At 50.3% G+C, this 25,599-nt stretch overlaps 1 protein-coding gene across 8 annotated transcripts in view; it reads right to left on the reverse strand.

Annotated features, from left to right (window-relative positions):
* The window catches only part of CACNA2D2 (calcium voltage-gated channel auxiliary subunit alpha2delta 2), a 139,742-nt gene that overhangs the window by 90,225 nt on the left and 23,918 nt on the right, over positions 1–25,599 (reverse strand). For all 8 annotated transcript variants that reach the window (XM_053598433.1, XM_053598431.1, XM_053598432.1 and 5 more), the window contains exon 2: positions 22,696–22,777. In XM_053598433.1, coding sequence (XP_053454408.1) covers positions 22,696–22,777 — 82 coding nt within the window. The remainder of the gene's footprint in view (positions 1–22,695; positions 22,778–25,599) is intronic.

Here is a 25,599-nt window from a genome sequence, read left to right on the forward strand (position 1 = left end):
TCTGTCCAGAACCACCTTTAGAGGCTCAACAAAATTGACTAGCCCATGGCCTCTACAAGGGCTTCATGTTCACCGTCTGATAGCCCACAGTGCCCTGCCACAGACAACCACCCTGTTTGCCCCTTTCATCACTTTTATCCCCTCACCACAGGCTATTTCCAACATCCCCAGGCTACCTCATGGATCACCACTCTTTGGTCACTTGTTAAACAAACACCACTGGGTAATCCTGGAACTCAGGGCACCAAACTTAGTCTGCCTCTGTCTGTCACTAACTTGTAACCTGCTGAGCAGGGTGAGCAGACACCTTCTGCTTGCCCCTTCACATGAAACACTATTTTTATCCCTGACTCTTGGTCAAGCTCTTAGACAACTTTGATGGGGTTTTATCATAGTACAGACTTAGGCCATGTCTCCCATGTCTTCAAACTTGGGCTGCCCAAGGTCTTACACAACCAGAACCTGAATCTGTTGCATGGCACCACAATGTGGATGCTGTGATGCATCACCCAGATTCCCACTTTAGGAAAAGGTTCTCAGTCCTCCAGAGGGAAAGAGTGCTGCCTGCTGACTGCTCTTATCTGAGGCCCTCCCCAGGCTATGCGTTGGGCAGAAGGGCACTGTTCCATTCTACTATGGTAGACACCTAGGTGGGATGGGGGTGTGCAAAGGCCTCGTTCCCTGGGCTCGACTGGGGACAACTCTGGGACCAACCCAGCTCTAGGGCTCTCTGTGAATTGGCTCAGGCTTCTGATGCAACTGCATCATAGCTAAACTTCTCCTGCTGCCTAGCCCTGCTTCCTTTGCCCCTCACAGGTATGTTTCCTGAGGGTACTCCCAGTAAACACCTTCACATAGCATCTATCTCAGAGTATGACTCCAGGGAACGGACCCTATCATAGCCAGGGCTGGAACAGTCCCGGAAAGCCGACCCTAAAGTAAGCACTGGTGCTGGCACCATAGAGGCAGGCAGACTGCAGACAATTCTGGCATGTGACAGAAATAGGAGGGCTAAGGGTCAGACTCAGGACTTAATTATAAGAGTCAAAGATCCTGAGAGTGTTGTAGTTGCAATCCCAGCAGATTGGTTATACTGAGGCCAGGCCAGGACCCTGACTGGGAAGGAGTGAGGCCCTGAGTGGTGGGATGGGAACATCTGGGTCACTACACTCAACTGCAGACTCCCTTAAAGTCTGAGCCTGCAGGAGTAGCCCTTTATCCCTGTTAAAAGTTAGGGCTTCCTGTTTACTTGACAATGTGTGCAAATCTTGGTGTCTCAGAGTTTATTTCCCAAAAGTATTACCTAAGAGAGTCATGCTCAAAGAGTATGCATCCAAAAGAGTCCATGCATCCGTCTCTGTATCACTGACCTTAACACCAGCCTCTCCCTCTCCTTCCCACTGCATACCAGAGTCATTCTCTCTATTCAGCTTTTGTCCACACTTCCTCTCTGCTCCTTCCACCCCCATTCCTCCAGGGAGCCTTCCTCAAACTCCCTGGAGAGCTCCTCTGTCTCACCTCCCAAGTCCTCACATCCTCTCCATCTGCAACCCATACTACAGTCTCCAGCATGCCCCCTGCTATGGTCCCTGTGCATCTAAACATCTCCTGAACAGGACAGAGCACTGTCAGACCACCCAGGCTCTATATGACTTGACCAGTGCCAAAACCAAGGCCAGCCTATAGAGGTTCAAGAGAACCCTGAAACAGGGGCTGCCCTTCAATCCCCAAACCCTGCATTCAGGCCCCACCCTTTTCAAGGAGGTATGATGATTAGCTCCTTTCACAGGTGAAGAAAACAGAACTCTAGAGAGGAACTAGCTGGTCAGAGGTCCCAGAACAGGGAAGGGGCTATTCAGGATTTGAACCTAGTCTGCCTCAATCTTCTTGACTATCCTCCCTATGACTCCTATAATTCCTAGCAGAGCAAGAGAAGGGCAGATGGCAGGCTCCGGGAGGTTAGAGGAGAGAGCTCACCTTGGTTTGGAGAGAGAAAATGGACTCTGTGAAGGAAGTCTTGGGGGGCAGATGTGCAAAGGAAAGGTGCTGCAGGGAGAGTGAACAGTTAAGGCAGAGGCTGTGAGGCAGACCTAATGCGGGAGTGAGGACCCCTGGTTTGGGGTGACAGAGAAGGGAGGTATGATTTGTGTGAAGGTCATGGTGAACACAAACCAGGCTCGGGTCCTGCATCTGTTTCACCCTGCCCCCCACCTCACTGAGCCCATCTCCCCCCAGGTTCCAGTGCCTGCTCTGAATGGCCAATGAGGCTATCTGATTGGCTCATCAAGGGCAAATAATAGCTTTTGCTGAATTCAGCTGCAGCCAATCAGAGGCAATCAAGCACACAAGAGGCCTGATGGGCCACACGGGCGGGTGCACCCACAGGCAACCAGAACTAGCCCCTCAGTCAGGCTCCGGAAGCCTCCCTCCCTCTGTGTCTGGGAACTGGGGTGGGGGTTGGGGAACTGAGAGCAGAAGGCTTTAGGAAAAGAAGAGGAAGGGACCCAGGTGGACTCTGTAGCATTTACTTGGCACCTGCTGTGTACCCAGGGCATTGGAGAAGCTGTGCGTTGCTGGGGGAGACTAGCACAGGACACACATACCCTCCGTGGCCCAGCAGGCCCACTCTCAGGCCCTGGGAGGGGCCTCCACAACAGCATTTGTCCGTCAGCCACCCCCGGCCTGCCCTCCAGCATCTCTGTGCTGAGTTCTTGCCTCTTCCCTGAGGAGAGCGGAGCCTCCAATCAGGCCCTGGGAAAGCAATTTTTCAATCTCCAACTGCAAACACTAATACTGCTGAAGCTAATTTTACAGATTTCCACTTTGAGGCCTTGCCTTTGTCCCGGAATCCCTCAGCCTAGGAGATTAGCAGTTTAGAGACTGGAAAAAATAAGGTATTTTAAAATTCAGCATAAAACTCTCTCTTAGACTCAGTGAGCTTAAAAAAAAAAAGATTTTTTTTTTAATTGGAAAAGAGTCTGTTAGGGAGGAGCCACATCCAGTCCCTGCTCCACTGGGTGGAGGAGGGGTGCTGTCAGGTCCCCGGACCAGCCTCTGCAGCATGGCTCAAACCCATAGCCTAAGAAGGGAAAGGGGAAGGTGCCTGTCCTGCATGCTGGGAACCCTGCCTGTAGTATGGCAGGCCCTCTGAGACTCTGGATGTGTGTCCACATCAAAGCCACCCAGAATTTCCTTATCCTGGGGGTTCCCACACCTCAAAGCCTTTCCAACTGTAGAGAAAGAAAGGCTTCAACCCCAAGGAAATAAGAACAGGTAACAAGCCTGTTGCCTACATTGTCAGTGAGGCTGATTCCACACCAAGGTAGACCCTCAGTTTCCCTATCAAACCAAACATTCAAAGACCCGGCCACATGCCCACCTGGTGCACATGCAGCCCAACACTGCAACCCCCTGCACACACATACCCCAAGCAGCGCGTACTCAGCCCCTCGCCCACATGGACAGACGCAACATGCATCTGGTGGAGTTCAATTTGTGAGCACCTCTCTATTGCATCTCTCACAGATGAACAGTGTAATCACTCCGCTCTCTAGGGGCCACAAGCTCAGAAATGTCCTAATGAAAAATAAATGTATTTACAGGGAGATGTCAAAGCTGCCAGGATGAGTCAAAGAAATATGCTTGCAACCGGCACGCGGACTTTTATTTCTTCCCACTCCACGCTCCAGAGCTGCTCCTGCAGCGTAGAGAGATAAATATTTTAAATAGCGACACTTTGGCGATGCACGGTTATGCAAGACAAGGAATAATTAGAAAATAAATTACTTTTTTTAAACACAGTGTTACAAACATCAGGCGCATCAGATTACTGTTCTCTGTGGGCCAAGGCTGGGTGGCTTGGGGAGGCCAGTACAACAAGGACCTCGGGGAGCAAACCACAAATCAGCCTGTCCCCACAGCCCCCAGATGGTAACGCCCCTCCCGCCTGCTCTGGGAGGCTCCCAGAATGAAGCTGAAGACCACACTTGGCAGCTTCCAGATCTCAGCGATGGAAAGGCTTCCTCCAGCGTCTCACCAGCAGTAGCACAGACTAAAAATAGTTTAATCTCCTTGAAAGCAAAAGGAGCAATCAGCAAAACAGACACTCGGGCCCGCATGCTCTCCCTCCTGCTCCTCTCTACATTGTGTCCCCATCCATCTAGGCCCGTCCCCAGCTATGCATTGTCAACTTCTGACTGACTCCAGGATGGAGTCTCACAGCCCCCTGAGGAGGGCATCTATCACCCTTTGTCCAGGACTCCAGCATCCTGCAGCCCTGGACATGCGCTGCATGTGTCCTTTACCCCTGTGATACCCAACAAGGGAGGCAAGACAGGAAGTGTTAGCCCTGCTATACAGAAGAAGAAACCGAGGCATAGACAAGTGGAGTCACTTGCCAAAGGCTAGAAATAGTAGAGAAGGGATACATGCAAATGGAGTGGCACAGCCTCTGCAAAAAGGAGCTTGGTGGCATTTATTTATTTAGAGATAGAGTCTTATTATGTCACCCTTGGTAGAATGCCGTGGCATCACAGCTCACAGCAACCTCAAACTCTTGGGCTTAAGCAATTCTCTTTGCCTCACCCTCCCAAGTAGCTGGGACTACAGGTGCCTGCCACAAGGCCCGGCTATTTTTGGTTATAGTTGTTATTGTTGTTTGGTAGGCCCTGGCTGGTTTTGAACCTGCTAGCTCTGGTGTATGTGGCCAGCACCCTAGCCACTGAGCTATAGGCGCTGGGCCCTGGGCAGCTTTTGTTTCTTGGAAGCCAACTATACAGATTCAGGTTAGGTGCTTAATTAAAAGCCACCAACCTGGCTCAGCACCTGTAGCTCAGTGGTTAGGGCACTCAGCCACATACACCTCAGCCACATACACCTGGGCTGATAGGTTTGAACCCGGCCCCAGCCTGGCTATTTTTTTTTTTTTTTTAATATAGTTGTCATTGTTGTTTAGCAATGGGGACATAGTGAGATTCTGTCTCAAAAAAAAAAAAGCTGCCCAGGACAAGAAAAGGCAAGGGCTGTTAGGGTGGGGGAAGGGAGAGGCTCACATATCCAAGAGATGGGGCCAGCTCCTTCACAGCTGAGTGAGTCTGTCACACAGATGTGTCTTGCCCACCACAGAACGACTTTGTGACTTTGCCATTTTCACCCACTGGCCTGGGGAAGGATCTTTGGATCCTGAATTCTGGCCCCAGTTTGTTATGTGGGTGAGAGCCTGTCCCAATCCTCTCTGGGCCTCAATATCCCCCAGAGATTGGCCAATGTGATCTGAATGATGTCCCCCACTGGCATTCCTGCTCAGGAGTACCAGGAACCCTGCTGCCCTCCTAGGCCCCTCACCCATCCTCTGCCCCCTCCTTACTCAGACACCTCTCAGCCTGTCCTCCTGCCTTTCCTCTATGCCTACCTGCCCTGAACCAGAAGCATAGACAAGGCCTTGTCCCATAACCTGATTTTACAGGAGAAAACTCAAAAACGGGGAGAAGTCATGCACCTAAGGCCCACCTGCAGAGGTCAGATAAGGCACAGCAGATCAGGTCTCAATTTCCAGTCCCAGTCCCATGGTCTCCACAAGAACAGAGCTCTGTCTCCTTCCCTCATCTTTTGTAGAATGAAACCAGCACACAGCAACAACAAATTGGGTCCTGGCAAGTGGTCCAACTCACCCAGTCTCTGGATATTCCATCAGGGGTGTTGGAACTGAGATCTCCTTTTCTACTAAATATCTTTCTTTGTAACCCAAAACTCCAAACCTTGGCTCTGAGTTTTTCCAAAAATAGTCTGTAGCCCCACTTCTAGAAGGTGCTACCCTCCCACCCCTATATGTAGGGTTGAGGAATGTTTCCCCTCAGCTCCTAGAACCCTCTGCCTCCTCCATCATGCATCCCTGGGTCCCTGGTACTCTGGCCCAGCCATGTCCTAGTCCAGTCCTCCTGCTCCAGCCTTTGGCCCCAGGTCCAGCTCCTACCCACACAGCCTCACGTCCCTCTGTACACACGGGCTCAATTCTGTCCCTTGCAGCAACTCTATACCCTTCATCATCTCACTATGACTCTGAGGGCAGAGACAACCCTTCCCCTTTTACAGATGAAGAAACTGAGGTCCAGTTCAAGACCAGCCTGAGCAAGAGTGAGATCCCCGTATCTAAAAAATAGCCAGGCATTGTGGGAGGCACCTGTAGTCACAGCTACTTGGGAGGCTGAGGCAAGAAATTGCTTGAGCCCCAGAGTTTGAGGTTATTGTGAGCTATGATGCCACGGCATTCTAGCAGGGGCAAAAAAAAGAAATAGCCGGGTGTTGTGGCAGGCACCTGTAGTCCCAGCTACTTGGGAGGCTGAGGCAAGAGAATTGCTTAAGCCCAAGAGTTTGAAGTTGCTGTGAGCTGTGATGCCATAGCACTCTACCAAGGGCAACACAGTGAGACTCTCTCAAAAAAAAAAAAGACATCAGGTCCATTCCAAGGGAGCCCCATCTGTCTGTAAAACTCCCTCAGGGTTAGGCTCTGGGTTTGATGGAGTAGTTCTTCCCACCTTCCACTGAGGAAGAGTGGCTAGGGTAATGGAGCTCACATAGTCTGTCCCCGACCTCCCAGCAGAGATGCCGGACCATCTGTCCAGGGCAACATAGTAAAACTCTGTCTCAAAAAAAAAATAAAAAGAATACAATAAGTAGGCCAGGCACAGCTCATGCCAATAATCCTAGCACTCTGGGTGGCTGAGGCAGGTGGATTGCCTGAGCCCAGGAGTTCAAGACAAGCCTGAGCAACAGTGAGATCCTATCTCTAAAATTAGTCAGTGTTGTGGCTGGTGCCTGCAGTCCTAGCTACTTGGGAGGCTAAGGCAAGAGGATTACTTGAGCCCAGGATTTTGAGGTTGCTGTGGAGCTATGACACCATCACACTTTACCCAGGGCCACAGAATAAGACTCTTTCTCAAAAAAATTATATATATATAATTTTTATATATATAATACTTACTATATATATATATAGTAAGTATCTGTATACCCATACTGATAAAAATAAATAATTGAAAAACATAAATCATAGAATATTTAATTGAAAAACATAAATCAATGAGTGAGAATGAACAGTTCTTTAAGAAGAATTCCAATTAATAAATGTAGAAGGAAGGAAAGAAATAGAAAAGCACCATTTGAACCCCACAGTAAGAACTGTTAGAGGCAACATCCACCAATGGATGCTAAAATTAATGGGCAAAAGTTTGAGGAGAAACAGGGTATTTGCACAGCTTCAAGACATCTCCCCCAAGAAATTTATTAATTACAAATGGAAAAATAGCAACTTTGTAATGGAAGCGCTAGGCAGACACCACCTTAACTAGATGACTGAGGTTAACATCACCAGTAATAAGACATACTGACATCATGTAACCCTTGATAGGACACAGTGAGGACACACCATGTTTGGGGTGTCCTTCCTAAACATGCATAGTCTCAATCAGTCATGGAAAGCATCAGAAAACCCCAAATTGGGGGACATTAAGCAAAATAACTTGTCAGTACTTTTTAAAAAGTCTCAAGGTCATGAAAGACAAGGAAAGATGTAGAAATTGTCACAGATTAGAGGAGACTAAGGAGACAGACAACTAAAAGCAAGCTGGTATTCTGGATTTGATTCTGCAATAGGAAAAGGACATTAGTACAACAGCTGATAGAATCCAAATAAGATCTTCATGTTAGTTAACAGTATTGTACCAACGCCAATTTCTTCTTTTTAAAATAGAGATGGTATCTTGCTATGTTGCCCAGGCTGAACTTGAACTCCAGGGCTCAAGCAATCCTCCTGCCTCAGCCTTCTAAGTAGATGGGACTACAGGCATAAGCCACTTCACCTGACTCCGATGTCAATTTCTTAGTTTTGATATTTGTACTATGGTTACCCAAGATGATAACTTAAGAGGAAACTGGGTGACTATTTAGGGAATTTCTGTGCTATTTTTGCAACTTCTCTATAAGCTTAAAATTATTTCATAATAAAAACTTGTTTTTTCTTTTCTTTCTTTTTTTAAACTATAATACTATCTTCAGAGAACTAACAGTCATCTTGGCCACAATGAAACAAGAACAGTCTCATCATAGGAAATGAAGGCAAAAAATACAAGAAAGAAAAGATGAAAGAAAGAACAGATATTATTTTTCAAAAAGTCTTAGAATTTAAGTCTAAGACTTAAATTAAGTCTTAGATTAAGTCTTAAATCTTAGAAATTTAAAATACGGTGGTAAAATGTAAAATCTGAAAGCAAGATGGGAAAATAAAATTGAGAAATTTCCTGATGAAAAGGCACAGAGAGAGAAAATTGGATTTTCTCTCTCTCTCTCTTTGCAGTTTTTGGCCAGGACTGGAGTTTGAACCCACCACCTCCAACATACAGGCCAGCGCCCTACTCCTTTGAGCCACAGGCACTGCCCTGAAAATTGGAGAAAGAGTAAAACAAGACAAAACAAAACCAAACCGGGTTTGAGTTAAGGATTTTTGAATAAAGGTTCTCCAAAGAGAACAGAGAAATGAAAAAGGAGAGTATAGTCAATGAAATCATTCAAGAAGACTTTCCAGAACTGAAGGACATAGTATCTAGTTTGAAAGTGTCCACTGAGTAGTAAGGAATGAAAATAAACTCCACTAAGGTAAATCCATGTGGAATTTCTGAACACTGGGAGAATGAAGAAAATTTATAAGTTTCTAATAAAACCAGGTCTTGTACAATGGATTGGAAATCCAAATAACTTGGGACCTCTCCATAGCAACTCAGGAAGCTGAAAGGAATGGAGTTCTCCCTTAGGAATGAGTTGGAAGTCAAATGGTTTCCATCTGGCCTTCCAACCCATCTAAAATCTCTGTCAAACATGAAGAAAGAAGGCTTTCTGGGACACAAAATTCTCAAAAGTCTAGCTTCCTTGTACCTTTCTTCAGGAAGCCAATTGAAAATTTTTTCTACCAAAATGAGGGAGAAATCCAGAAACCAAAGAAGAAGAGAGCATGGGATCCACAAAAGAGGAGACTCCAATACAGAGAGAGAGGTGAAGAAAACCCCAGGCACATATCTGAGTCGCAGGCTAGAAGGGCAGTCAGTCTTCCCTACAGCCAGTGTGGGAGGCTATAAGCAAGACTTGGATGGTAAATTTACTAGAACCCTAGAATGCATCTGAACATATAAGAGGAGGGTCAGATAAAATGGTGGGGAATTTGGGGCAGAATGAGTAAAGATTCACAGAAAACTAGACAATAAACAAACAAAATCCAGACAGTTGTTACCTGCAGAAAAAGACTAAAAACATGGTACCCCAAAGTGTGTACTTGAGGCATAGTTCTGAATACTGTTTGCTGGGTCAGAGGGATGTCAACAGTGAATCCTGACCTAGCATATCATGTGATGACATTGGAGGGAGAGAGATGGAGCTGTGGGGGCCAGGGAAGTGCAGAGTCCTCTTCTCCCACAGCGGGATGCTCATGGATAATGCCTAAAACTGAACAATCACGAAGTAGCGACATAAGTATGTCATTTAGAGATATGGAGCTCAGAGATTAGAAAGTGACAGCCTCTGGGGAGTTGGAAATGCAGAGGAGGGGCTGCTGTGCTTCTTAATACAACTCGCTTAGTAAAACTATGACTTTACACCAGATGCCTGTATAACACTGATTTTAAAATGCTAAACTTAAAAATCCATCTTGAAATATAAGAAAAAGAAAGGTAAAGGAGAGAGGGAGGCAGGGAGAGAAAGGAAGGAAGGAGAGAGAACAATGTAGGCAGAGGAGTCAGGGACAGGGGATTGATGACTTTGACTCCAGCCTCTTCTCTCAGGACAGGGGCCACCAAAGGGCAGCAGCTGACACCATCATTCTACTCTTACTGCAAGTGAAGACAGTTTGAGACTTCAATTCCCTGATCAGCTGAGAACACAGACCTGGCTCCTTAGACCAAAACACCAAATTAGTGTTGATGACCCCTGGTTTGGGATTCCAGCCAACATTTCCCCAAATAAGCACAAAGTAAGTAGGGGACAGATAATGCTACCCATCCCAGGGGGCAGCAGGAGATAGTGGAAGGTGGCAAGTATAAAGCTCCAAGTCCATACAGCCATTGGTGCACGGTCTTTGCACTCACCTCTGTTGAAAACCGTGCAAGGGCCAGGTGGCCTATTTCAGCCGATCCCCTAGACGGCCCTGCCTGGGAAAGGATAGGCATTGTGTGTGGGGGGCAGGGGAGTGGCTAAGAAGTACAAATGTATTTTCTACCTTTCATACCCTCCCAGGAAGCTCAAACTCTTTGTGCCATTTCCAGGAAATGCACAAACCCATGACTCAACCCAATGGCCACCTTGCACTGGAAAGACATCTTATCTTAGGGGTAGAATGGGGGTAGGTATGAGGGAGTGGCTCTGTCTCAGGGAGAGAGGGCATTGCCTCATATATGGCCTACACTGGCCGGACTCATACCAAGTGCAAGCTCAGCTGAGAGGAGTCTAACATAATTCAGAAGAAGCCCAGAGTGCTGAGCTCCTTGGAGAGTGAGAGAATGGATCCAGACCCCTTGGGTGGGCTTGGTTCTGTCAGCAGATCAGGTGTTTCAAAAGGAAAGATGGAAAGCTAGGTGAGTACCCTGGGAGAGCTTCCTTCCTCACTCAGGCCTTGACCAGGTCCAGGACATGCCTTATTGTGACTGAAGCCTCACTGGGGACCCAAGAACCTACTGGCATCCCAGGGTGTGGTGCTGCCTTCACTATTTACCCTTCTTCATACTAAGTTCATGGGGCACTCACCTCAGAAGAAGCCCAGGGTTATTGGGGCTTCCCAGAGTTATTAGGGAGTAGGAATTCACCCAGCCCCATGACTGGACATGACCTTCTCTAGCTCTGCCAAGGGTTTCTAAGGCAGCTCCGTGGGTTAGTGTGCATGTTCCCAGAGGGTCCAATAGCCCAGATGCTGGTGAGAATTGTGCAGGTGGGGGAAGCCTCCCTCCTTGCGCAGCAGAGGGGCATGTGTCCTACCTCTGAAGCCAGTCTGAGGTGGGAAGCAAAGTCCCATCTGACAGCCCCATCAAGTGAAGAAGCCCACCTGGCTTCCCAGCAGACCCTAGACTGCTATCATGGTGCAATCACCATCCTTGCAAAGCTGCGGTCTGAGGGGGAGACAATGTGCAAGCCCCACAGATCTAATCTGAGGGGGGAGGCTGCCAGACCTTCCTTCATATGGAGAAGTAAGTTTTCAGGGCCAGTCTCCTGCCTTCTCCCCAGAAGGCTCCAGACCTTGCTCCCTTGTTCCCCCTGAGTGGCTCCTTCACCACTTAGCAACAGAGACAATTTACATAATGCATCGAGTGTGAGAGCAATAATGGCTGGGAAAGTGGGTGCCCGTTAGTAGCTCCTTGGGAGGGAAAATACCTGCTCCCACACCACTGCCTCCTCCCTTAGCCAACAGGACCATGAGGCTGCTGGAAATCTGATGCTTTTATGTGCTCCACTGCTGCCAAGAAGGGCCCAGAAAGACTGTGCCAACCCTGGGACTGGGACTGGAGCAACCCAGAGACAGAGATGCATGTGGGAGGAAATTTCTAAAGCACCCTAGTTTTGAATATAAATCCATGTACCGGGCGGCGCTTGTGGCTCAGTGAGTAGGGCGCTGGTCCCATATGCCGGAGGTGGCAGGTTCAAACCCAGCCCTGGCCAAAAAACCACAAAAAAAAAAAAAAAAATCCATGTACCTATACTCCTAGACCCTACACCCTTACTAGGCCTGGGCCCTGCATCCTGGTCCTTCCCAGAAGAGGCTGCCCTAGCAGGCAGGAAGCTGTAGCTGGGAGGGCAGGAGCTTGGGAGCCAGGCTGCAGCTGCCCAGGAGGCAGTCACATTCACACACAAAGGGAGCAATAGAAGGGGGAGAATACATAAAAATTACTGGCAGAGTAATTGCTTTTTATATAAATGTTCCTTTTTTAAAAGTTTTCCCCAGTGTGAAAGTCCCTCTTTTAAAAGAATAAATTCATGGTACACCAATTTATTCCATGCCTGTAGATGGAGCATAATGAAGGCTTTTCCGTCAACACCTGATCAGGAGGCAAGTGGCTGCGCTTGACCCAGCTTCCAGGTCTCCCTCCATGACACAGTGCAGCGGTGGGGCTTGGACTCTTTGGGGCAGCAGGCCTGCCTGCCAGCAGTCAGCATTGAGCCCAGCTTCTAGGACTCAGTGACAAGCTCAACAGACCCCTTGGACGCTCCAAGGGCTACACTGAAATGGAGGGTGTGGAACAGAAGCAGCTACAATCACAGTGATGCATGGTGATAGGAGGCACACCAGGCTGAGGGAGCTGGGGAGAATGGGTGCCCTCACTTTCTAGGGACAGGTGAAGGGAGGTATTAAGAAGGCATCTGGGTGGCTCGGCACCTGTAGCTCAAGTGGCTAGGACACCAGCCACATACATCGGAACTGGCAGGTTCAAATCCAGTCCGAGGCCCACCAAACAATGATAACTACAACTTAAACATAGCCAGACATTGTGGCAGATGCCTGTAGTCCCAGCTATTTGGGAGGCTGAGGCAGGAGAATGGCTTGAGCCCAGGAGTTTGAGGTTGCTGTGAGCTGTGACGCCACGGCACTCTACCCAGGGCGACAGCTTGAGACTCTGTCTCAAAAAAAAAAAAAAAAAGAATGCTTCTGGGGGTTCTGGGGGCTCAGCGCCTATAGCTCAGCAGCTAGGGCACCAGCCATATACACTGGAGCTGGTGGGTTCAAACCCAGCCCGGGCCTGCCAAACAATGGCAACTACAACAAAAAAAATAGCCGGGTGTTGTGGCAGTTGCCTGTAGTCCCAGCTACTTGGGAGGCTGACGCAAGAGAATCACTTAAGCCCAAGAGTGAGACTCTGTCTCAAAAAAAGAAAAAAAAAGAAGGCTTCTGGGGGTTGGGCCTCTCTGGGCCTTCGTGCAGGGCCATGGAGGAAACTGGGTAGTGACAATCATCTGGGGTTGTAGGTGGCAGTGGTTGTCCTGAGAGGGCACCCAACCATTCCTCTACTTCTGAAGGCAACTTCAGTGGACCCAAGCCCAGGGCAGGAAGGGCTGCCAGAGTCCACTAGAGAAGAACCTGAGGCAGGACCTGGAAATGAGGCTTCTGCTCAGTACCCCCTTATCAGCCACAGCTCTCCCATTTGTGAAATGGGGAGAAGGTCCTGGGTGGCCTCACCACCCAGCCTCTGTGAGCACTGAATTAGGGACAATGAGAATGGCCCTGCACAAGTCCTGGGATTTCCACAGTAGGGTCACTTGGTACAGCTGCCATCCAGGGCACAGACACACAACCTACTGTCATCCTGCCCCTCAGCAGAGCCACTGAGCCCAGTGTCAGGCAGACAGTGTGTGTGTGTGCGTGTGCGTGTGCGTGTGAAAGAGAGAGTGTGAGCATCTCACCCACACCCCTGACTTTATAGCTTCACTAATTAATCAGCTAAGTAGTTCTCACCTGCTCAAGTGACAGAGCTCTCAGCATCTACCCTCTTGAGATCGAGGTCCCACTCTATCCTGTTCACACCTCCACAAGCAGCATGTAGAACTTCACATTCATCCATGTACACACATGTGCACACATTCACCTGGTCACACCCTCACATGTGGCACACATGTAGGAGCCACTACTCTTCTGTGCACATAGAAATGCTCTCCTGCTCACAACCCCACTTGCATGCAGCACCCACACACAGGATCACATGCTCTTTTCTGCATGCACACACATTTGTGCTCACATTCCCCATGCAGCATTATGCTTCTCTCTATACAATAATCAGTCCATGTTCTACCTCACACAAACCTCAGCAGATCAGGGACTGTGACTCCCAGTGTATCACGGGACTAAGAATTACCAGCACCCAGTTGCCTTCTAGCTCTGACTGCCTGGGTTCAGACTCCTGCCTAGGCTTGGGTATGACCCTGCCCTCTGGCCATGGTCTCCAGACCCCAGATGATTAGGACACTGGGCCTGTCAGAGATTCCTGGCCATCCAATCTTTTATGTGTACCCAAAGGATGCAAAAGCTAAAGGCAGTAGGGTACATCAGACACCACTAACCTTGGCATTGATCTGGAGGGCCTCCTGGAGGAGGAGAGCTGTGGACTGGGTTTAAAGCTGGGAAGAGGCCTGAAAGAGGTGGGAGGAGTGAGAAGAGTAGCAAATGGACTAAGAGAAAGAAGCTGAAAAGTCTAGTGGGAGTGACAGGGAGAAGGCACATAGCCAGCTGAGAAGCCTGAAGGCCTAAGGGAGCCTCCTTGCTTCCCCTGCCTGAAGCCATATACTGGGCCAAGCCTTCAAGTCATTCCGGGAATGGCCCAACCTCCCTAGCCCCAGCCTGATGTTTGAGTAGCCAGCTCTTCTCTGGAGCCCTTCTCCATAACCCCTGAGGTCTTCATACTCTCACACAGAGCAATTAGGTGATCATCTATGTGAGGCCTGGTCCTGGCAGGCCCTCATGCAAGCCTACCTCTCCCAGGGCATCTGGCACCAGAGCTCAAGCCTGTTGCACTGGTCTCAGTTTCCCCATGTAGGGCTGATGGCTCCTGAGGCTGTGTGGGACAGAGTTCTCATCTTTCCCTCCTCAGACCTTAGATGCCTGTCCCTTTGCTTCCCCATCCTCTGAACAGTTACTAGCCGAGTACCTACTCTGCACCAGCCCTGTGGGCATCTATAGACATATATGACACTGCAAACACGCACGTGCAGCTGCACGCTGGGGAATGTGCACTGCCTGCTTCTCCACCCAGACTGTACATCCTCTCTTTCTGATGCCAGGCACTCAACCACTAAGGGTCAGTCACTTGGTTCCTGACTCATGAGAACCCAAGGATGGATAAGGAAGGACACTGAGGCATCTGCCCAGGAGCCATCTCCTGCCTCAGTTTCTCCCTTACATGGAGCAGGTCAGGCTCCCAGGTCCCAGGGCTGGGAGAGAGATACAGGAAAGAGAGGAGCTTTGTGGCTCTGTAACTTTCTTCAAATCTGACATCTCTGCTCACAAGGAGAGGACAGCCATCCTCAGAGAAGGTGGAGGGAGGCCACACTGAGCTTCCATTTCCTGCCTGGTTGTGGTAAATGCTGCTCATGCTGCCCCCGGGGCTGGCTATGGTTTGTCAAAATCAATTACTTCTCTGCCTCTGCCAAGTGCTTGAGGCTCCATGAATCTTAGGCAAGTGTCCCTATGGCTGCTACTGATCCAGCAATGGACAAGAGTGAAGAAGGGGGAGGAATGCAGATCAGGTCAACCGTCCCCAGGGGCCTAGCATGGAAGCCCATTCAGCCCTCCATTCCTAACCCCCACCTCCCATCCTTGACCATCCAGACTAGCTCCCAGCTCCAGACATGGCAGCCCCATCACTCTTCAGAGATGGACACAGAGGCCAGGGGAGGGGAAGAGTCCCTGGCCACTCCTAAATAAGCTGCAAGGCCTGGATTTTCATCAGGGCTGTCCTGCTGCAAGGCCAGCCTCCCTGGAGAACCCCAAGGGGAGCTGAATGTTCATCAGAACACTCTGCATGTATATGTGTATGTGTGTATGTGGAGGGGAGGGGGCATCGTTCTTGCTTTAGGAATGTTTGACAGACAAACCTTCCAGATTCTCAAGATGGAAGGACTACATGGCCTTCACTTCAGGAAAGGGCTGTGCAGTGAAGCCAAGAGTTCCTGACCAAATTCTCCCAGGCTGTCTGCCTTGTGAGGTTCTGCTCATAGCCACTAAGACGGTCTCTTCCTTAAATTAAAGGACCCTCCAGCAAGAAAACTTTCCAGAGATCTCTGGATCTGCCCCTCTCAAGAACTGCTAATCCTCAGCTCTGGCCTCAAGCCACTTCATTTCTGACCCACTACACTCCCATTCTTGGCAGCAATACCTAGGAACAGCCCAGAGCTCAATGGCTTTGCATTGGTCTTATTCCACCACCATCCTCCTCTCTAAGCCCATGGGCCTGAGAGACAAGTGGCTGACTTATTGACTGATTGGAGAAACCAACTCATGGCCTCCTGGGACCTATAGGACCTTTTCCTTCCCCTCCACCCATTTCCACCCCAGGAATGCCTCTGCACTGGCTTCCTGGATTTCTGGCCAAAGAACCCACCTGCCCTTCCCTAATTCACGGACCCTATTTCTCTAAGCTTTTTTCCAGCTTGGTGGCCTTTGTGCCTCTCTCAATAAGATATCCCCAAAAGGTGTCAGAGTAACCATGGAAGAGGGAACTAATTCCAAACTCCTGGGCCAAGTTGATTAGAAAGGACACCTTGGGGATGTAAATTTTTCAATACTATGACTAACTCCTGGAAGGGCAGGCAATTAGTAGTGGGGGGCACACACAAAGGCAGCCTCACAGTTGTGGGGCTCTATCTGTAGCCCTACTTTGGTCCTGTTCCCCCAAGATCCTCATGTCTCCTGTGAGGACAGGACTACTAAGATCCCATTTCACAGGTGGGGGAACCAAGGCTCAGAGAGGCAGGACCATGTATGTGCCACACAGTGTCTGTCCTTCCTGTCCATTCCACTCTTACCACCACCTACCATCCAACTACTGCCCCTGGCACAGGAACTAGGTTCAAATCTAGCTCTGCCTCCCCTGTGGGACCACAGGCAGGTCCTACCTTCAGAAGGCACAGTGTACACCAAATGCTTCTTTCGCCCTCCAAGCTGTTCCCTGTCCCCTGGGAACTGACTTTGGATTTGTCCCACAATGACCTCTTGGCACAAGCTGGAGGCCCACTTCCCATGCCTGTACCACCAGCTGATCCCACCCAGAGATGCCCTTCACACAGGTCTATTCCCTCTACACCCACAGAAACCTGGGCAGCAATTCTCTGCTGAGACTTCCGAATCCCAAAAGCCTCCTAGCAGGGCTCCTTCCCCAGCCTTCCCCTATTAAGACTCCAGGAGCAAGGAGCCCCCTAATGCCCAGGTTCCTCATCCTTGGGAGCAGGAAGAAGGGAGGCCCGGGAGGGCACAGGGGAATGAAAAGGGTACCAGTACTCAGTCCAGCCTCAGCACCTCTGGAGGAGCAGCTGGGGTGGGGGAGCTTCCAGGTAGCTGGTGCCCACAGAAGGGGTGGCCAACATGAGCCAGGGTCCCTGGGGCAAGCATCTCAGAGCATTCCCCCTCACACTGACCTCCCTGTACCCCTCCCTGGTGGGGGGTGCATGGAAGGATGTAGAAGACCTAAGCCAGTCAGGGCCCTCAGGCAGGAGCTCCTGCCACAGATGAAACAGCTTTTGAAAAGCTTCTCAAAAATGGAATTTTCTCCTGCCAGTGACAATGAAGTGGGGGAGGGAGGAGAAGCAGGAGGGCAGCAACCACGCCTCCCAACCCTATGGTGCTCAGGGAGAGCACTCCAGACCTTACAGTGGGAGGGGGTGCCAGGAAAGGCTACCCCCAGGTCAGGGCCCAGAAAGGAAAGAGGTGGGGAACAGGCTGGGCCAGGGGGACTCAGAGGGATTCCAGGCAGGGCTTTGGTCAGGCTCCTATGCATCCGCCTTTCTGTACCCAATTAAGCTTGAGCAGCAGCCTCACCACGTTTCAGACGCCCTCCCAGGAGTACCCGCCCCCACCCCAGCCCCATGCATCTCTGCTGGGTGCCAGGCAAGAGGACCATATGGTGAGAATAATAAGACAATTAACTTTCCATTAAAGAATAATATATGTGGGTTTTTAGAGAGGCGAGCGACAGCAATCCCTACCCTGTGGCGTATTTTACACCCGCGCCTCCCCACCGCCCCCCACCCTGATGTGGCCCACATCCCAATCATCTACACCAGGAGAGAGGAGAGTGCCACTGGGCCTTGCTGGGAGGCCGTTGGGTGGAGGGGTGGGGGCTGCACAAGGAGCAAGTGCAGAGCCCCAGGGATGATGTTTCTGAGGCTGCAGGATGCCTGGAGAGGGGTGTGATGGGCCTGGGTAAGCTCCCTTGCCACTCCTCACCTGACTCTCCAGTGACAGCTCATGCCAGTGGGGGGCCACCTGACCAAAGAGCTGCATGCCTACCTCTTGGGGGCACACGTGAACCACAGTGGTCCTAAGGAGAAACCAACTGTGGGGTGACATAGTCACAATCTCTTATGCTTCCCTTGGCTGGCCCTCTAGGGGCTGCTTCTGTCTCCTGGCACCTCCCCCATCCCAACTTCCATCCTTCTCTTCTGCTTCTGTGCCTCTAAGATCCTCAGGTTCCCTGGCACTCTTGGGCACTGCTAACCCCATCTGAGATGCTGAGAGAGCATCCTCCCATAATGGGAACAGACCATAGTCTCAGCCAGCACCCCTAGAATCAGCATGGTTTCAGGATTCGTGGTGCCAGCTGGGGAGGAGGGTCAGGTGGAGGAGTTCAGAGAAAGATCTGTCTCAAAAACTTGCAGAGAGACCCTATCCCACCACCCTGAGTCCTGCAGGCAAGGGGCCCTGGACACGCCAGACTGGTCCATGCTGGGAGCTGGCTCCAGAGGTGGCACTCTGCAAATATTAATTACATATTCCCAGGGAGCACTGAGTGGACAGGGTTCAGGGATGGCCAGCGGCAGACAAGATGGGGTTGGACTGTGCAGGAATGCTATTCCTGGCTGTCTATAACAAGTGGAGGGCACATGGACACCAGTGGTCTAAATCACCATGACTGTCCAGAGCAGCACAACAGTGGAGAAGGGAGCAAAAGACTTAGGGCTGGGATCTCCAAGTCTCAGGGTCCTGCTCTCTGAGGAGACAGCTTGGGGGGGACTACTCCAGGGTGGCTCCTGTGCCATGACACCTCCTCTGTACCGCTCAAAGAAGGGATAGCTAGTGGACACAGTCATCCAGGGCCTTGGTTTCCCCATTTGTATGATAAGACCACAAGAATAGCAGCATATAGCTGGGCTAAGGCCATTATGGGGGCTAGGCAGCTGAGGGTGGGGGTTGAGCTCTCTGCCATTTCTGCCCTGACCAGCAGGTGAGCTATAGGGGCTGATGAGGACTAGGAAAAGTTACCATGGGTCCAGGCTTGGCTTGAGCCTTCCCAGAATAGCCTATGGCCCCCAGACATGGCTGTCCTAGGTTCCTGCTCCTGACCCAGCTCTGACCAGGTAGCCTCTCCTTACTGCCATGGGGCATGCCAGGCAGAGGGTCTTCTCCTTTCCTTCTATAGAGTTCCTCCAAGGAAGGTGTCTCACCTAGGTCAAGAACCCATTTCAGGGCTTGTAAACCTGAAGAGCCAATTGGCTCTTCCACATGTCTAACTATAATCTCTCCTGCTTTGCCTTCCCACAGGGTTCCCAGAGTTGTTCCCCTTGTACCCTAGACACTTAGCCAGTATGGGGTAGGTCTTTGGCTGTACCCATCAGCATGACCTGGACTTTAGAGAGGAGAGACCTGCCCATTTCCACATCATCCCAGCCTCCACCCCTGTGTACCCCTAGCACCTGATGAATTATTCATCCTGATCAACCTCATTATGTAAATGAGCTCAGAGCCCAAGCATATGCTCTCTACTCTCCCTCCAGGATGGGGACAATATGGTGCTGATGGGGGAGGGTGGAGAAGAGGTTTGGGAGACTTTGCTAAGCTCCCATGGGCTCTGGAGAAGATAGACAGCAGCAGGATTCACAATTTTGTGTCCATTTAGGGCAAGAGTGGGCTAGAGGTGGAGGGGGGAGAGGGTACCAGGAACAGGAAGGTGTGCCTCAGGGTATCTGAGTAAGGATGGGGGTGGGATGGTATGAGAGCATCAGATCACAGCAAGAACTCCAGCTAACCATTGAGCCTGGAGTTAGAGGAGGAAATACGATGGGTGGTCTTCACAGACAGCCCCTATATCCTGATTTCCAATCTACAAATGGCCTGCAGTTTGCACCCAGTCCTGCCCTCATGGGGTTATGATAAGGTCAGGAAGAGGAAAGTGCCAAGACAAGGAAAATGTTCCCAAAAGCTACTGTCTGCAGTTTCTGCACTCTTGCAGCTGCCAGCCCTCATGGCTCCAAGCTACTGGGGGTGGAGCAGCCTCTAGGATGGGGCAGGCAAGGAGTACAGCCATGGAGGAAGGGTGTTGGGAGGATGAAGAAAGCCAAGGGGGCCCAACTACAGGTGTTTGGGGGCAGCTCAGAATCAGCTTAACATCTGAACAGGGGCAGCTCCAGGGTGTGGGGAGTCTGTCTGTTTGACAGAACTGGTGCCAGGGTACATGGCAGCATCCACAGCTGGGTCAGGGCTCTACTCCAAGCATCCTATTGACTATCAGAGCCAGGCCTGGGTGGGCACACGGGCCCTCTCATATGCATCTGAAGGAGAGCAATGGCTCAGTCAGGGTCAGAGTTCATTCCCTCCTACTCAGACAGGGTTATTCTCTTTCGCCAGAACTCTACATCTGGTCCCCCATCCCCATACCTCACTAGAGTAACCAGTGCCAAGAAGCAGCCCCAGAGCTGTCAGCAGGAAGTAAGAGGCTGAGGAAGCAGGTGAGAAAAAACTGGAGCAGGACAGAGAGCCACTGGAGAGCTGGCAGCCATCAGCAGGCAGAGGGACTGCCAGGAGAAGCTGGACACCAGGTCAGCACTTCTCTGCCTGCCTGCTACACCAAGCACAGCCCTGCTCCAGCCCAACTCCCCACTGCCCCAGGCTCATCCCGTCTGCCCCTTGTGAGGGGAAGCATAGCTGGAGGAGGAACAGGGTACCAGTACAGGAGTAAAGAGCCAGGGTCCAAGCTCCCTACTCTGCCACAAGCCAGCTACATGACTACATTGGTGACTGCTGGGTGGGTGGGGGTTGGGAGGACATGCTCAAGTATGAAAGTGTCTGGAATTAGTCAAGTCCCATCAGAAAGAAAGGGAACACAGCCTAAGAATGAAAATGATCGATGAGGGAAACTCAAATTTGATTTCTGAAAAAGGAAGCATATCTTGCATCAGCCTGTCCATTGCTATTCTCACCACCTCATGCTCCAGTGAGACTTCCATGCCTTGTCATGTGTCAAGAATGAGGATCAGAGAGGGTCCAGGACTCACCAAGGGACACATAGTGGTTAGGCTAAGCTGGGGTTCCATGTCTGGTCCTCATCATCTAGTAAATTCAATGGTCTAGACAGATCTGAGTCTGAGGCATGATGTGTGTACATTATTTTCTCATTGACAAACAGGGTCAATGAGAAATGTTTCAGGGTCTTAGTTGCCCATGAGTATAAAATAAACTATGTCCCCATGCTAAGGATTCAAAGCATGGAGGACTGTTGACTGGAGGTGCATGATTAACTCCTTATGTGGTATACACATGGGTCCCAACATGAAATTTGGAAAAGTGCAGGATATACATTCCAGGAAACTATTATTCCTTCATTTACCTACACAGCTGTATTTGGCAGTTGCCACTTAGTGCTAGTGCCATTCCTGAGCCCAATTTGACTCCTGTTCCGGAACAGCTTTTGCTACAGTGCTTTCTCTGGAAAGCTATGCTGGCCTCCAAGTGTGGCTGAGTCATTGAGAGTTCACAGGAAGAGAGCATGATGGGGTTACTGTAATTCGAGCCCAGCAACCAGGAGAGGGAAGCTCAGAAATGCTAGGCCACTGCAGGGAGGACACCCAGCAAGCTGGAGCCTCAGACCTCTGAACCTGGACCCCCCACCCATCATTTTACCACCTAATTAGCCACCCTAATTAGCCCCATCCTATGCCAGAGGTCCTATATCCATAGCGGCTAACATCAGCCATGGCCACCCCATTTCCTGAGTACCAGCTAAGCCAAGCATGAGGAAAGGACTGTGGACAACCTCACAGTCCCTGTCTCATTGAGGTTACATACTGGCCCTGATCAGCAGGGATGACAGAAATACAGTGCATATAGAATCACCAAACCCTAGACCTAGACTCTCAGCTAAACCACCAATGGCAAGTTGGTTTATTGTGCTGTTCTCAGGCCAACTATCAGTAGGAGGTCCCAATATCCTCTGCTCAGTTCTGGCCAGTATTTCCCAGCCCAAGTCCCCAGCAACAAGATCCTCAAAGACCCACTTCCTGGAAGTCTTACCTCCACTGCTCCAAAAGCATAGCTCTCCAAGCCTCTGCATCTCTACATAAAGAGCAATGGCTTGAGAGCCCGTGGCCTGACAGCAACACATTTTGCAGCCTTCTGGGGGTGACGGATGGCCTGCTCTTCACATCACTATTTCAAACATTAACATAATCTCCCAGGATGAATGTAGTGGCTGGCGCCTAATCAATCAACCTCCCGTACCTTGATCCCTCATCCCACCAGGCACAAGATTTCCATTCGTCTCATCTTGTGCTACAGCGCCTCATATACCACTTTTGGGTTTGCTGAAACTGGCCATCCCATCCCTTTTGTGGACTGTCCCTTTGGCTTCTGTGCACCCTGGATCAACTGGCTCCTCAAGGGCCTGTTCTCCCACCCTGGGCATTGCCTCAAACACAGACCTCACCTTCCTGGAAACCTGAAAGCCCCAATATCCTTTCAGTGACAAGGGTTGTCATCAGAGTCTAGTCATCACTGGAACAATCACCTCAGGCCAAGATCCAAGGGGCCACTACTTTTCTAGTCATTTCCCCCACCTATGCCCATGGGCCCAGCTGTGTTCCACTATGCTGGACCTCAACCGTGCCAAATCACACTCACTCCTTATTTCTGAAGGTCTTCCCCATTTCCTCAGAAGAGGGTCCCTGAGGGAAAAAGCAAGTGACCCAGCTCACCTCACGGAGTTGCTGCACACCTCCAAAAATCCGCATTACACCGTCGACCTCTTGCTCCAGGCGTCGGGCCCAGTGCTGCATTCTGTGTGCAGAGAGAGGAGAGAGCTATCAGGAGGGCTCACCTAGAGCTGGCACAGCCCATCCCCAAAAAGCCCAGAGGGGACCAAGGGCAGCCACCCACTTATATCCCAATTTTCACTAGAAGAGAAACAGAGGCAAGGAACCAGAACATGCCTGAGTCCCCTTTGAAGTCCAGACCCGGTAACCCCAGCTCTGTTGGCCAGCCAGGGAGGAGAAAAGAGTGTATTATAAATGCACCAAGGAAGTTCAACAGCTCAAAAAAGCCTGCAGGGAGACTATTTTTCACCCATGAAGAGCCAGCCCTTGATGTAGCTCCTCTGAAGGTGGGGACTTCTGGGCACCAGAGAGGAGAGATGGAGGGAGCCAATAGGGGGTGGGGTGGGAGGGAGAATGGTCAGGTTTCTGCCTTTCTTGGCCTCATCTAAGCAGAGGACATGTGGAGGTCCAGTTCAGACGGCGCATACCTTTTCCTGGTTAACAGGTGTGTGTTCATTTGAGTCTCACTGCCAGGTGTCCCATAAGAATGCATCCATTCCTGTGTACTATAAACTATCTCACCCTTTCCTGGGGGCCTGGCAAGCCCCACAATCCCCTTGAGTCATAGCCCAAGCAAGTCTTTTCACACTGATGATACCCTAAGAAAGTCTTAAGCCATCTGTCTCTGTGTCCCCCTTTGGAAAGGGGGATAATTTGAGGGCCACCTCTTTTGTTTTTTTCTTTTAAGAGACACAGTCTCACTTTGTTGCCCTCAGTAGAGCGCTATGGCGTCACAGCTCAAGCAACCTCAAACTCCTAGGCTCAAGTGATTCTCTTGCCTCAGCCTCCTGAGTAGCTGGGACTATAGGCACCTACCACAATGCCTGGCTATATTTAGAGATGGAGGTCTTGCTCTGGCTCAGGGTGGTCTCGAACCTGTGAGCTCAGGCAATCGACCCACCTCAGCCTCCCAGAGCACTAGGATTACAGACATGAGCCACTATGCCTGGCCTGGGGCCACCTCTTGATATAGGCTGCTCTGAACATGGGGACTTCTGGGCATCATGGAGGAAGGGGGCATGAGGGAGCCAGTGGAGGCCTCGCTGGATCTTGGAGCCTCCTGTCCCCAAAGCCAGGTGGCACCTGAGGAAGGGGAGGAAAGGGAACACTTGTCACAAGTACACATGAGAATAGATGAGTCAAGGGTACTGTACAGGGATCTTTGTGAGTAAACAGGATGGACAGTTGGTCCCATAGTCCTATATTCTCAGCACTGCAGTCAGGAAAAGGAAAGGTACGTGGGGAGAGACCTCATCTGAGTTCAAACCTATGACCCCTTTTTAGGCTGAACCACATCAGGTGAGCAAAACCACACAAGTCCTTGACAGAGTACAGCCAGAGAAACATTGTCCACACAGTCCAATGTGCTCTTTGCTGTGACCAAGGCTCCTGCTCTCATGCATCTGAAAATTTATCTCAATTTCCCCTTCTCACTTAACACACTCCCATTCTGCAGATGAGGCCCTTCCAAGCAGGGCCATAGAATTAACACAAAGATTTATTAAGAAATAAGCTATGGGTTAAGCCTAGCCCACAGGGCACAGGATGGGTAAGGTGAGGCCAGTCCCAAGGCTCTGGAGGTACCCCAGTAAGTATAGCTTGCAACTAGCCCCACCACTCCTCCCTGGGCCTGCCACCTCCATAGAGCCACTCAGAGACAGGTCTCTCTTCTGGTTCCCTGGGTCAGAAGAGCCTAAGCCTTTACCCAGCCCCCTACTCTACATCCCTTCTCAGGCTTGGGGTTGGGGAGCTGGGCTCACACCATTGTGTGTGCCCGGGTCGGTTGGCATGGGAACTCAGAGGAGGAGGCGGGCAGATCACTAATTGCAATTTGCCAAGCTGAATGTCAGGACCGTGATGGAAAAAAAAAAATCAACATCAAAAGAAAGAGGTATTAGCTTCGGCTTGTTGCTGGCTGAGCCACAGCCTGGTTCCCTCCTCCACTCACCACCACAGGGGAAACTCTAACCCTGAGTTCGAGTGGAGGGCAGGCTGCAGGCTCAGCTAAGAAGGGCAATCAGGCCCCAGCCTTCAGCCTGGAAAGGGCAGAGTGCAGCAGACTTGAGAGTCTGCTCAGCCCCTGGCTACCAGGTGCTGATCTCTTGGGCCTGGCTGAGAGTGGACAATGGAGCAGATGGCCTTTCTGTGCTCCTCAGATGGAGCCTGGAGCCTAATGTTGGGATGGGTTGCCACACAGTACTGTGTCTAGCCAGGCAGGTGACAAACAAATAGGCAGAGTCAGGATGTGATCTCCAAAGGGAACCTTTAGCTGGTATCAACTCTGATCTCAGCATTCACTCGTCTAGGGGACAAAATGCCAATCATAATCCTTCCTGGGAGTAATATGTACAAGGGCACCCACTATGTACAAGGGGCAATGCCAGCATGTTACCTGCTTTCTTTTATAAATTTAAGATTTATTTATTTATTTATTTATTTATTTTCAGTTTTTGGCCAGGGCTGGGTTTGAACCCACCACCTCCGGCACATGGGGCCAGCGCTCTAACCCTTTAAGCCACAGGCACCACCCGTTACCTGTTTTCTTACTTCAATCTTCTCAAAGAAGTAAACATTATCATCCCTAACTGAGGAAACTGAGGCATAGAACATTTAAGTGACCTGACCAAGTCACCTATCCATGAAGTAGTGAACATTGGATTTGACCCAGAAGTATGCTGGAGCTGCAAGAGCTAACTCACAAAAACCAATCATGTGCACCTCTTCTCACTTCTGCATTCAGTGCTATCAACTTGAGAGCTTGATATAGGTCATAATAGGAATAGTTAC

Source organism: Nycticebus coucang, chromosome 8 (genome assembly GCF_027406575.1).
Source record: "Nycticebus coucang isolate mNycCou1 chromosome 8, mNycCou1.pri, whole genome shotgun sequence".
In the NCBI taxonomy this organism is placed as follows: Eukaryota; Metazoa; Chordata; class Mammalia; order Primates; family Lorisidae; genus Nycticebus; species Nycticebus coucang.